Genomic DNA, 13,251 nt, shown 5'->3' with positions numbered 1-13,251 from the left:
TATAAGATCTGCTTGCTTACTGTAGAAAAAGCTGAAGGGAAGCAAAAACAAGATGATGATGATGGGTTATGCGAAGTTCATAAAGCTAACAGGATTACTCTGACAGATAAAATGTAGGATTCAAAAGTGAAAAAAATATACTTGAATGGTACCCAACAAGCACATAGTTTTATGCGAGTTTTATTGGTTTGGAGAACCCACAGACTGTGTTCAAGATTCACTGGTAGAAATCAATGAATTACTTTTCTGTGTGGCAGTTGGGAAGCTTTTTTCAATATAAGTTGAATGAGACTCTGTTCTGACTTTTCAGACAAAACAAGAGTTCATGAAGCCTCTGAAGCTGTTCTGCATAGGACTGCTCTTGTGCCCTCTGGCTTGTCTCTTGTTAGAGACAGCTACTCCTCCTTCAGCTTTACTTACCTTTGAAATGAAAGAAAAAACAGGATTGAAATCAGGTGCAATGGGTGTATTTGCTATTAGGAAGAATATTTCTGACATCAAAAGACAAGAGACTCAAGTCTCAGGTTAGGAAAAAAAAACTGCTTTCATGCTATTTTGACAAATGTTCCCAAGGACAACAGAACAATTAAAGTTGTTCCAGGTGAACTAAGTGAAGGTTTCACAAAGGTAGTAAAATTGATTTTTTTTAAAAAAAGCATACCTTCTTTTATTTTTATTATTTATTTATTTATTTATTTATTTATTTTAAACTCCATATTTTATTCCCCTCCCGATCCACCCTCCAACTGTTCCACATCCAATATCTCCTCACCGAGGATGTCACCACCCCCCACACCCACCACATCACACCTCTAAACTCCCTGAGGCCTCCAGTCTCTTGAGGGTTAGGTACATCTTCTCTGACTAAACCCAGACCCAGCAGTCCTCTGCTGTATATGTGTTGGGGGCCTCATATCAACTGGTGTATGCTGCCTGGTTGGTGTTCCAGTATCTGAGAGATATGGGGATCCAGGTTAATTGAAACTGCTGGTCCTCTTACAGGGTCGACCTCCTCCTCAGCTTCTTCCAGCTTTTCCCTAATTCAACCACAGGGGCCAGCAGCTTCTGTCCATTGGTTGGGTGCAAACATCTGCATCTGATGCTTTCAACTGCTTGTTGGGTCTTTTGGAGGGCAGTCATGATAGGTCCCTTTTTGTGAGTGCTCCACAGCCTCAGTAATAGCGTCAGGTCTTGTAGTCTCCCCTTGAGTTGGATCCCTCTTTGGGCCTGTTGCTGGGCCTTCTTTTCCTCAGGCTCCTCTCCATTTCCATCCCTGCAGTTCTTTCAGACAGGAACAATTATGGGTCAGAGTTTTGACTGTGGGATGGCAACCTCATCCCTCACTTGATACCCTGTCTTCCTGCTGGAAGTGGGCTCTATAAATTCCCTCTCCCCACTGTAGGGCATTTCATCTAAGGTCCCTCCCTTTGAGTCCTGGGTGGCTCTCACCTCCCAGGTCTCTGGTACATTCTGCAGGGTCTGTCCAACCTCCTATCTCCCAAGGTTACATGTTTTCATTCTTTCTACTGGCCCTCAGGGATTTCAGTCCTTTTCCTCCACCCAATACCCAATCATGTTCCCCTCTCTGCCCCCTACTTTCACTTTCCTTCCCAGGTCCCTCCCTCCCCCCTTGTGGTTGCTTTCTTTTCTCTCCCAAGTGGGACTGAAGCATCCTCACTTGGGCCATTTAGCTTGCTAACCTTTTTGAGTTCTGTGGGCTGTATCTTGGGTATTCAGCACATTTTTTGGCTAATATCCACTTATTATTGAGTACATACCATGCACGTTCTTTTGGGTCTGTGTTGCCTCACTCAGGATGATATTTTCAAGTTCCATCCATTTACCTGCAAAACTCAGGATGTCCTCATTCTTAATAGCTGAGTAGTATTCCATTGTGTAAATGAACCACATTTTCTGTATCCATTCTTCTGTCGTGGGACATCTGGGTTGTTTCCAGCTTCTGGCTATCACAAACAAGGCTACTATGAACATCGCTATGAACATAGTGGAACACTTGGCCCTTGTGGCATGTTGGGTCATCTTTTGGGTATATTCCCAAGAGTGGTATAGCTGGGTCTTCAGGTCTTCTATTTCCAATTTTCTGAGGAACCTCCAGATTGATTTCCAGAGTGGTTGTACCAGCGTGCAATCCCACCACCAACGGAGGAGTGTTCCTCTTTCTCCACATCCTCGACAACATGTGCTGTCACCTGAGCAACATGTGCTTAGCCATTCTGATTAGTGTAAGGTGGAGTCTTAGGATCGTTTTGATTTGCACTTCACTGATCACTAAGGACTTTGAACATTTCTTTAGGTGTTTCTCAGCCATTCAAGATTCCTCTGTTGTGAATTCTCAGTTTAGTTCTATACCCCATTTTTTGATTGGGTTGTTTGGTTTTTTTGATGGTTAGCTTCTTGAGTTCCTTATATATTTTAGATATTAGCCCTCTATTGATGTGGGGTTAGTGAAGATTTTTTTCACAATCTGTTGTTTGCTAATTTGTCTTATTGGCTATATCATTTGCCTTATAGAAGCTTTCCAGTTTCATGAGGTCCCACTTATCAATTCTTGATCTTAGAGTGTGAGCCATTGAAGTTCTATTTAGGAAATTTCCCCCTGTGCCAATGAGTTCAAGGCTCTTTCCCACTTTCTCTTCTATTGGATTCAGTATATCAGGTTTTATGTTGAGGTCCTTGATCCACTTGGACTTGAGCTTTGTGCAAAGTAACAAATACGGGTTCTAATTTCTTTCTTCTACATATTGGCAGTCAGTTAGACCATTTGTTGAAGATGCTCTCTTTTTTTCCATTGTATATTTTTGGCTCCTTTGTCAAATATCAAGTGTCCATAAGTGTGTGGTTTTATTTCTGGGTCTTCAGTTCAATTCCATTGATCAACCTGTCTGTCTCTGTACCAATACCATGCAGTTTTTATCACTATTGCTCTGTAGTAAAACTTGAGGTCAGGGATGGTGATTCCTCCAGCTATTCTTTTATTATTAAATTTTTTTTTAGCTATTCTGTTTTTTTGTTGTTGGTTTTGGTTTTTGGTGTGTTTTTTGTTTTGTTTTTGCCTTTTCAAATGAATTTAAGAATTCCATGTCTTTGAAGAACTGTGTTGGGATTTTGATGGAGATTGCATTGAATCTATAGATTGCCTTTGGTAGGATGGCTATTTTTACCATGTTAATTCTGCCAATCCATGAGCATGGAAGATCTCTCCATTTTCTGAGATCTCCTTTGATTTCTTTCTTGAGAGACTTGAAGTTGTTGTCATACAGATCTTTTACTTGTTTGGTTCGAGTTACCCCAAGATATTTTATATTATTTGTGGCTATTGTTGAGGGAGTTGTTTCCCTAATTTCTTTCTAAGCCTGTTTATCATTTGTATAAAGGAAAGCTACTGATTTATTTGAGCTAATTTTATATCTATCCACTTTGCTTAAGTTGTTTATCCACTGGAGAAGTTCTCTGCTAGAATTTTTGGGGTCGCTAATGTATACTATCATATCATCTGCAAATAGTGATACCTTTATTTCCTCTTTGGCAATTTATAACCCCTTGATCTCTTTTTCTTGTCTTATTGTTGTAGCTAGCACTTCAAGTACTATATTGGATAGATATGGGGAAAGTGGGCATCCTTATCTTGTCCCCGATTTTAGTGGGATTGCTTCAAGTATCTCTCCATTTAATTTGATATTGGCTGTTGGTATGCTGTATATTGCTTTTTAAAAAAGGTGATAGTCAACTGATCCAGAGTGGGAATCCCTCAAAGCTCCATTTCCACAAGACACATACAAGCTGATCTGATCCATCCCAGAGTTCCAGTTCTATAAATGGTTGTATTAATGAACCCTCTTGTCTTAGTTAGGGTCTCACTGTTGTGAACAGACACCATGACTAAGGCAACCCTTATAAGGACAACATTTAGTTGGCTCTAGCTTACAGGTTCAGAGGTTCAGTCCACTATCAAGACATAAACATGGCAGCATCTTGGCAAGCATGTTACAGGATTTGCTAAAAGTTCTACTTCTTCATCTCAAGACTGCTCTAGTAGAATACTGGCTTCCAGGCACCTAGAGGGTCTTAAAAGTCCATACCCACAGTGACACACGTATTCCAGCAAGGTCACAACTACTACAACAGGGCCACACCCTCTAATAATGCCACTCCCTGGGCTGGGCATATACAAACCATCATATTACATTCCCTGGCCCCCATAGGCTTGTTCAAACATATGAGTCTATGGGTGGTGTTTACTCAGGTAATGTTTAAGTCATTCTCAGATTTTTGATGGGGTTGAAAACTAGTTTTATTCTCATAATTAAACTCAAGTTGATTAACATAGGGAGTTTATAGAGTGGATGACATGGTTTTCAGGTGGCAAACACAGGATAAAATCTAAATATAAACCAGGGATAAAATCATAATTCTTTCAGTTAGGAAATATGGTAGAGTACTTTGTCTAATTGACAAATTGATTGGCTGGATGTCATTTGTACCTCATGGTGTGTAATTTACTTAATTCTGGATGTCATTTGTACCTCATGGTTTGTAATTTACTTAATTGTTATGGTTTTGTTCAATTTATATCTGGGAGAAGACGTTGTTTTTTGTTTTTGTTGTTTTTTGTTTGTTTGTTTACTGAACAGAAAAGGTGAGGTGTAGAAGGAGGTGCTGATACTACTAAGGTCTGGTTCTTGAGTTGTTAATAAAGAGGCCAAGAGCCAATTTCTGGACAGAATGGACAGGTGGAACTTCCAGGTCCCAGGAGGAAAAGGCAGATACAGGGGAAGAGATGAGGCTTTTCTACCATGCTTTGGAACTAGTAAAAAAGCAGAAGTCATATAAGGCCTCAGGACAGCCAGAGCCTGTGGCCCCACTGCAGACAGGTTGCCAGAGATGTTTGGCAAGGGCTGATTGGAAGAGGCCATTGAGTTTGGGGCAGAAGTAAAGCCAGAGATGGTGGTTTAATAAGGAGATTCTGCACCCAAAAATTGTGCCACAAAAGGAAAGCTTAAAATAATAAAGCTGCCTGACTAATTTTTTATCCATGGAGCATAGGTGGGTAGAAAAAAAGACGGGGTTGGAAGATGTTTGCAAGCAATGATGAGCTAAGCTGGAAGGGGTCGGTAGTGTGGTGGCAGCTCCTGAGCTAAGTCAGTAGCATGTTTTTAAAACTACAAGCTGTTGGATAGATGGCTCAGTGGTTAAGAGCTCTGACTGATCTTCCAGAGATCCTGAATTCAATTCTCAACAACCACATAGTGGTTCATCTCTATTAGGATCCAATGCCCTCTTCTGGTGTGTCTGAAAATAGCTACAGTGTACTCATAAATAAAATAAATAATAAATAAATAAATCTTTTTTTTTAAAAAGGCAAAAAAAACCATATTCTATATAGTTCCATCATAATCTCACTAAGACACAAAAGCAATTGACTAAAACTACACACAACATATGGGGGCCATATCTAGCCATAACATAATACAAAATACATTCAGTCCAACTTCCAAAGTCCACATAGTCTGTAGCAGTATCAACAATGTTAAAAGTCCAAAGTTCAAAGTCTCTTCTGAGACTCATATGATCACTTAACTGTAATCCCCTAAGCAAGACAGGAAACCAGCTGGGCAAACTCCAAACTCTGCATCTCCATATCTAATGTCAACATGGTCTTCAGATCTCCAACTCCCTTTTCATCTTTGTTGACCGCAACAAACTTATTTCTTCTCTTGGGCTGGTTCCACTCCCTGTTAGCATCTTTCCTCAGCAGATAGCCCACAGCTCTGGCATCTTGAACATCTTGGGGTCTCCAAGGCAACTTCAATGTTACAGCTTCTTGTTTCAGTGTCTGGGATCCACACGTGATTTTCTGGGCTCCTCCAAAGAGCTGGCATAACTTCTCAAGCTCTGTCCTCTGTAACACTCTAAGCTCAGGTTGATCCACTTCACTGCTTCTGCTGTTCTTGGTACATCTCCAATACACTGGGGTCTTCCACTACAACTAGGTTTCACCAATAGCCTCTCATAGGCTCTTTCATAGTGCCAAGCCTCAACATCTTTGCATTGCCCCTTCAGTCCTGGGATGTCAACTACAACTGAGGCTGCACCTTCACCATTGGCCTTCCATGGCCTCTCACAGAGGTCATGCTACTCTCCATGACCCTTTCATACCTTGAAAACCAGTAACACCTGGTGACTCTTAAACATTACCAAGTACAGCTGCAACATAAGGTACAACCTTGGCTACCTCTGGAACATTGCTTCTTTGTGCTCTCAGAAAAGACTTCCCAGAAGATTTCACCTCAGCGATGCTGGTCTCTTCTTAATCACTACTAATTACTTAGCTCCAGCTAACCAGCATCAATTATCCCAGTAGTCCCTTCTATTCTTAACTCTAAAGCCAGAGCCACATGGCTGAAGCTGCCAAGTTCTGCTGCTTGCAGGAGCTGGAACATGCTCCCCTCTCCTTGTTTTATTACAGTATCACCAGCTTTCAGTTTTCCAACTCCTTCACTTGCTAAGCTTGGCTGTCCTGAAACTTGCTCTGTAGACTGACTTTGAACTCAGAGATATGCATGCCTGTCTCCTAAACACTGGGATTAAAGGTGTGGTCCACCAAGCCTGGATTTAAGTTTTTCTTCACCTAGAAACTTGCTTGGTTCTAGGCTGGCCTTGAGCTCAGAGATCTGCTTTTCTTTTCTTTTTTTTTTCTTTTTTTTTTGTTTTTGTTTTTCGAGACAAGGTTTCTCTGTATAGCCCTGGCTGTCCTGGAACTCACTTTGTAGACCAGGCTGGCCTCGAACTCAGAAATCTGCCTGCCTCTGCCTCCCGAGTGCTGGGATTAAAGGCGTGCACCACCACGTCCGGTGAGATCTGCTTTTTTTTCTGCCCCTTTAAAAATCAAACCATATAATATTTTCCCTTTCTCAGCTTGCTATGCTTGTTTAAAATGAGACTTAACCAGTCTATGATGGGCATTTCTGAGACTTCCTTTGTCAATGCAATTAATCTGAGTCTCTTTACATTAGCCTCAGGCAGACTTCAGGCAAAGGCAAAAGTTGCCATATTCTTCACCAAAATACTACAAAACAGTCTGTAGGCCATAAATTGAAATTCTTCACTGAAACCTCTTAGGCCAGGTCTGAATAATTCAAATCATTCTCAGTAACAAAGTCTTCCATATTCCTACTAGGACAGCCCATTAAGCCATATTTAAAGCATTCCACTGTGTTCAAAATCCAAAGTCCCAAAATCCACATTCTTTCAAATAAAAGCATGGTCAGGCCTATCACAGCAATACCCCAGTCCCTGGTACCAACTTCTGACTTAGGGTTTTACTACTGTGAACAGAAACCATGACCAAGGCAACTCTTATAAGGACAACATTTAATTGGGGCTAACTTACAGGTTAAGAGGTTCAGTCCACTATCAAGGCAGGAACATGGTAGCATCCAGGCAGGCATAGTGCAGGAGGAGCTGAACGTTCTACATCTTCATCTGAAGGCTGCTAGCAGAATTTTGGCTTCCAGGCAGCTAGAGTGAGGGTCTTAAAGCCCACACCCACAGTGACACACCTACTCCAACAAGACCTCACCCACTACAGCAAGGCCACACCCTCTAATAGTGCCACTCCCTGGGCAGAACATATACAAAGGGTCATATCTCTGAATTTCATGTAGCAGAAAGTTTTGTGTTCTCTGGCCTCTTTCCTTGGCATCACATCAAATCCTCTGCCTCAAATATTCTAAAGGGAAGACTCAATATCTCTAGCCTCATGTTGATCAGCAGGCTCACCCAAAATTTCTTTTTTCCCAATTTTCTTTACCCCTTCTTCTTCTATACACAGGGATGATGGCCTTCTTTCTATTTGGGGGACATTAACTTCACTTAGCCTCGTTTTAACACTTTCAAACATACTCTAGAGATTGTCTAGAGATTGTCTAGAGATTGTTTATACTTCTCTTTCACAAAGTACCCCTTCAGATATTTGAGATGAACATTTTTCCCATTTGAATGATGACACAAAGTGATATCCATGTTATAATACCTTTCTAAAATAATGGGGGTTTTGTTAGCTTGAGGCAGCACAGCAAGTACACATATCATAAGTTCTGGGCAATTCCAAAACCATAATATCTGAGGCTACTATTTGATTACCTTGACTTCTCCTCAATAAATGCACATTCTCTTTCTACAGGACTCCAGAGACCTCAGATGACCAAGTTTAAAAATCACCTGTCAGATTTCTTCAAGAGCTCCATACCTCCAGCAGCCATTTTTGCTCTTTTTGTCACTATAGCACTAATGACTATTCTCTGCTGCCTCACGTAAGCTACTATACAATAGGGAGAGGATATGAGAGGGGTTGGAGAAGTAGAAATATTCAGGCTCCCCATCAGCTGCTGATTTGAAATTAATGAAGAGTTTCAAGGAAACTCACTCTAGTAGAAAAACTCTGAAAGGCCCTTTTAAAAAGCCTCACTGTGTAATAAGAGACAGAGCACAAGGAGAAACCTATGACAGCAACCAAACATATCAAGAGATGAGGCTACAAATTTCACTGTCCAGTTTTCAAGCCTAAGTAGATATGAGTAGAAAGTAGCAATGTGGAATCAAAAGAAAAATTCTTCTAAGTTCACTGGTTATTATTAGCTATGATTTTGAGAGAAATGTATTGCCAAGGGAAAAAAAACAAGCTGGCATTAAATGAGCTATCCATCGTAAATAATATTTAAATACTTTGACCTTCCAGTAGCCCACCAGCTCTGAAGACCTTTAAGTAGGGTGTGTTCCTTAACAGTTGTTGCAGAGGCAGCCATAGTGAATACAAGACTTGAAGAGCCTCATAGACAATGGACAATTGACCAGAGAAGTTCTCTTGAAATGCAGAATATGAATCTAATCAAGGTTTGCCTAGTAGGATTCCAGAATTTTCCCCCCTTGTGTCTCTTGTTGTCCCCCTTTCAAAATGGTAATATTTACAATGGTTACCATTTTCTGAGCTATCATTATTATAAGGTATGGTGATTGGGGTCAATAACTTGGTTTTAGTTCATAGATTACTTAACAAAGCAGAAACATTCCAAGATTAGAAAAAACAAGGACTACCCAGATACTCTGGATTTTGAACTGGACAAATATGTAGAAATTGTAATCTTGTGAAAAGGGTATGCTATAGGTTAGGTGTTCTAGAAGCACACAAGGAGGTAGGAATTTGGTATTTAGAGTATTATAATTAAGTATTAATGTCTGTAAAAGGCAGAGGGAAAGATATGAACCTCCTTACAAGTCCCACCAAGCCTTGACTGACCCCATCAGATTCGTCCTATAGTACCCTGAAAAGACCATCATAACATCATTTTGAACATTATTGGGTGAGGGCTGCGAAAAGAAGTAAAGGGCAGCCCTTTGCAGCAGAGGCAAGCTCTGAAGGAGTTAACTCTAGAAGCTGTCTGCTTACAGTGCCCTGAGCACTTAGGGTAACAAGTCTTTTTTTCAAGGGAGTTTCTGGGTGGCAAGTTTACATATGTATCACATGGTGGCTATATTCCTTGTATGAAGTGAAAACTAAACAGATATTGCGTGGTAAGAAAGATCTTTTTTCTCCTTCTCAAGAAAAACGTGACAATCTGAAAGCAAACACTCACATAAATGAAACACAAAACACAAGAGACATTGACAAAAACATAAAAGATATGTCATACATGGTTTAAAAAGCAAGCAGTACTTTAACAGAGGTAAATAGTTTAGTGAAAATAACATTTAGGAATATATCATGACTGCCCTCCGAAAAACCCAACAAGCAGCTGAAAGAATCAGATGCAGATATTTGCACCTAACCTATAGACAGAAGCAGCTGACCCCTGTTGTTGAATTAGGGAAGGCTGAAAGAAGCGGAGGAGGAGGAGAAGGAGGAGGAGGAGGAGGAGGAGGAGGAGGAGGAGGAGGAGGAGGAGGGCAACCCTGTATGAGGACCCCCGAGATCTCTGACACTGGACCACCAAACAGGCAGCACACACCAGCTGATATGAAGCCTCCAACACACATAGAGTAGAGGACTTCCAGATCTGTGTTCATTCAGAGATGATGCACCTAACCCTTAAGAGACTGGAGGCTCCAGGGAGTTTAGAGGTCAGGTGGGGTGGGGGTATCCACATGGAGACTAGGTGGGTTGAGGAGGAGGTGTCGGATGTGGAGCAGTTAGAGGGTGGATGAGGGGAGCAAGGAATGGAATATGGAGTGTAAAGAATAAATTAAAAATAAAATATTTTTTTAAAAGAGAAAAAAGAAAAAGAAAAAGTGGTAGATATAGGAGATACATGATTTCTTTGAGAAAGAGTGCAAAAGCCAGCAAATTAAAACACTTAAATTTTCATTGTAGAAATAAAGGAAGTCTTGAATCTATAGTCATAAAGGGAGCATTGTAGTGGACACACAGTGGGATCTCAGTAACACTCCTTGTTAGGGTATTTCACAGTAGAGACTACAGTAGCCTCTCTGTGTTCCCTTCATCCTGAATACCTCTATTTACCACTAGCTGCAGCTGTAATGAATCAGTTCATTACCTGAGTCAATCATCTGTGAAACCTGGTAAATCACCCAACTCTCTGGAAGCAATTCTAGCAGCCAAGAGGACTCACTGGCACTAACAAGTATACAAACATACATATGCATGGAAATGTAGCATGGTTTATAATGTTGAGAAAAAGCCACAGAGACAACATAATGTTCATTAGTCTGAGCTGGTGAAATAAAGTATTGCATATTCATATAGATTCCATGTTTATGTGAAAGGATACTTATGTGGAAACATATTGATGAAACACTATTGAGGAAAACAAACAGCTTGTAAAAGGCATACATTTTAGCCCAAATTGTTATTAAGAACTAAATGTAGGGTCTTCAGAGATGGCTCAATTGATAAAGTTATCTAATCATACTCTACTACAAATTCTAAACCCCACTACAAGTACATTTGTGTGTGTGTGTGTGTGTGTGTGTGTGTGTGTGCTTTATGTTAATATATGTGAGCATGGTACATGTGTGTGTGTGGCTTGTGCACATGTATGTGTTCATACATGTGTGTCTGAGGCCATAAGAGGACATGAGGTGTTAGACTATATAACTTACCACCTCATTCCTGTGGAGACAGTGTCTCTCACTGAATCCAGGGAAGGTTAGAAACCAACAAGCCCAGGAGTCTTTCTGCTTTTGGCCCCTACAGCACTGGGTGGGTTACAGGTGAGCATGACTATGCCTGTCTTTTTACATGAGTCCTGGAATCTGAACTCTGGTCCTTAAGCTTGCATAGCAATAAACACTTATCAACTTAACCATCTCTCAAGTCCCTCTGGTTTATTTTTTAGACCAAGCCTCTTCACTTAACTTAGACTTTGAACTAAAAAAATTGAAGAATCTTTGAAGAAGACACCTGATACCAAGCTCTGGCCTCTATAGGCATTCACACAAGAGTATTCGTTCCCAAATATATGTGTGTTCATACACCACCATCCACATGTGCCAGAAGAACACACACACACACACACACACACACAATACACACCACATTTGAACAGATAATATGATTATATAGTAACATTATGAAGACTGAAAGAATGGATAGGAATGTAAACAGTTGAACAGTAACCATTATATCTTCTTTTCTTAGCTTTTTGGTGGGTGAACCAGTCCACTGAAGAACTAGAAGACTTAATGGGGGGAGTGTGGTATCTGACTCAACAGATTTCAAGAGCTAGAGAATGTGTTATATGCTTAAAATAAGATTAAATTATTTTTACATCTTAAATCCTGTTTTAATTTTTCCTTTTGAAAGGTACATAATAAAAACATAAATAGCTTTACTACAGATTTGATTACAAAAGTAATATTTATTAGAAAGATTTTTTGGAAAAATCAGAAAAAAAAGCTATTCAGAATTATATATCTAGAAATATATGCTGTTAACAATTTCATGTATCTCCTTGTCTTAGAGTTTCTATTGCTGTGGAGAGACATCATGACCAAGGCAACTCTAATTAGGGTAAAATATTTAATTGGGCCCAGCTTACAAGTTAAGAGGTTTAGTCCATTATCACTATGGCAGGAAGCACATCAGACATGGATACAGACATGTTGCTAGAGAAGGATCCAAGAATTCTATATCTGGATCTGAAGGCAGCAAGAAGCAAGAGAGACTCTGTGCCTGACTTGAGCATCTGAAACCTCAAAGCCCACCCCTACAGTGACACACTTCTTCTAACAAGGCCACATCTAATAATAGTGCCACTCCCTATGAGTCTATGGGGGCCATTTTCTTTTTTTCTAATTTTTAATATTTGGAACAACGGCATGTGTGTCACGGCTTGTATGTGGAGGTCAAAGGACAACTTGCAGGAATCTCTTCTTTCCTTCCACTATGTGGGTCCCAGAGATTGAAATCAGGCCATGAGACTTGGCAACAAGCCATCCTTCTGGCCTTGCTTCTAGTATTTTACCACCATGAGTGAAGCTTTACAACAAACAACACTGAATGTATGTCTTTTTAAAAAAATATTTATTTACGTATTTATTTATTTATATGCATAAGTACACTGTAGCTGTCTTCAGACACACCAGAAGAGGACATCTGATCCTATTACAGATGGTTGTGAGCCACCATGTGGTTGCTGGGAATTGAACTCAGGACCTCTGGAAGAGCAATCAGTGCCCTTAACCACTGAGCCATCTCTCCAACCTAATGGGGGGGGCATTTTCTTTCAAACCACAACATTCCTTTTGAGATTTATATCATGTACATATTACTTATTTCTCAAAGTCTATAAAACAATAGGTCTGTTTAAATAAATGTCATGAAAAAACAGGACTCTCATCAATTAGGTTTATGAGGTGCTGGATTAATCACATGAAAATATGTTTCTTTGCTCTCCAAATTCTAAGAACCTTTGATAGACTAATAAAAACTTTAACAAAGTATAAAATAAGGAATATTTTATAAACTGATTTTTTTAGCATAGAGACTATAACATGTAGTTTAACTATACAAATATAGTATTTAAGGTTTTCTATATATTTGGTATTATAAATGCAATGCAAATAATAGTTTGAAAAATAATTTTCTCTTCCTTTTTTTCTGTTGAGTTTAAAAGCATTCATTCCAGGAATGTGTATTAAATATTTTCTGTAAACCAGGCACTGTTCTGAGTAGGTAATACTAGCCCTGGATATTATTATTAGAGGATTTTGTAC

The 13,251-nt window shown here is 39.9% G+C and overlaps 1 protein-coding gene across 1 annotated transcript; it reads left to right on the top strand.

Annotated features, from left to right (window-relative positions):
* Positions 1–325: 325 nt before the first annotated feature.
* On the top strand, positions 326–11,689 carry Smim9 (small integral membrane protein 9). The gene is made up of 4 exons (XM_021188759.2): positions 326–524; positions 8,204–8,314; positions 8,816–8,913; positions 11,675–11,689. The coding sequence occupies exons 1-4, from the start codon at positions 326–328 to the stop codon at positions 11,687–11,689; spliced, it is 423 nt and encodes a 140-aa protein (XP_021044418.2).
* The last annotated feature ends 1,562 nt before the right edge of the window (positions 11,690–13,251 follow it).

The sequence above is a fragment of the Mus pahari genome, chromosome X (assembly GCF_900095145.1).
Source record: "Mus pahari chromosome X, PAHARI_EIJ_v1.1, whole genome shotgun sequence".
Lineage (NCBI taxonomy): Eukaryota > Metazoa > Chordata > Mammalia > Rodentia > Muridae > Mus > Mus pahari.
The sequence above is the reverse complement of the archived record's forward strand: the minus strand, read 5'-3'. Positions and strand labels throughout refer to the sequence as shown.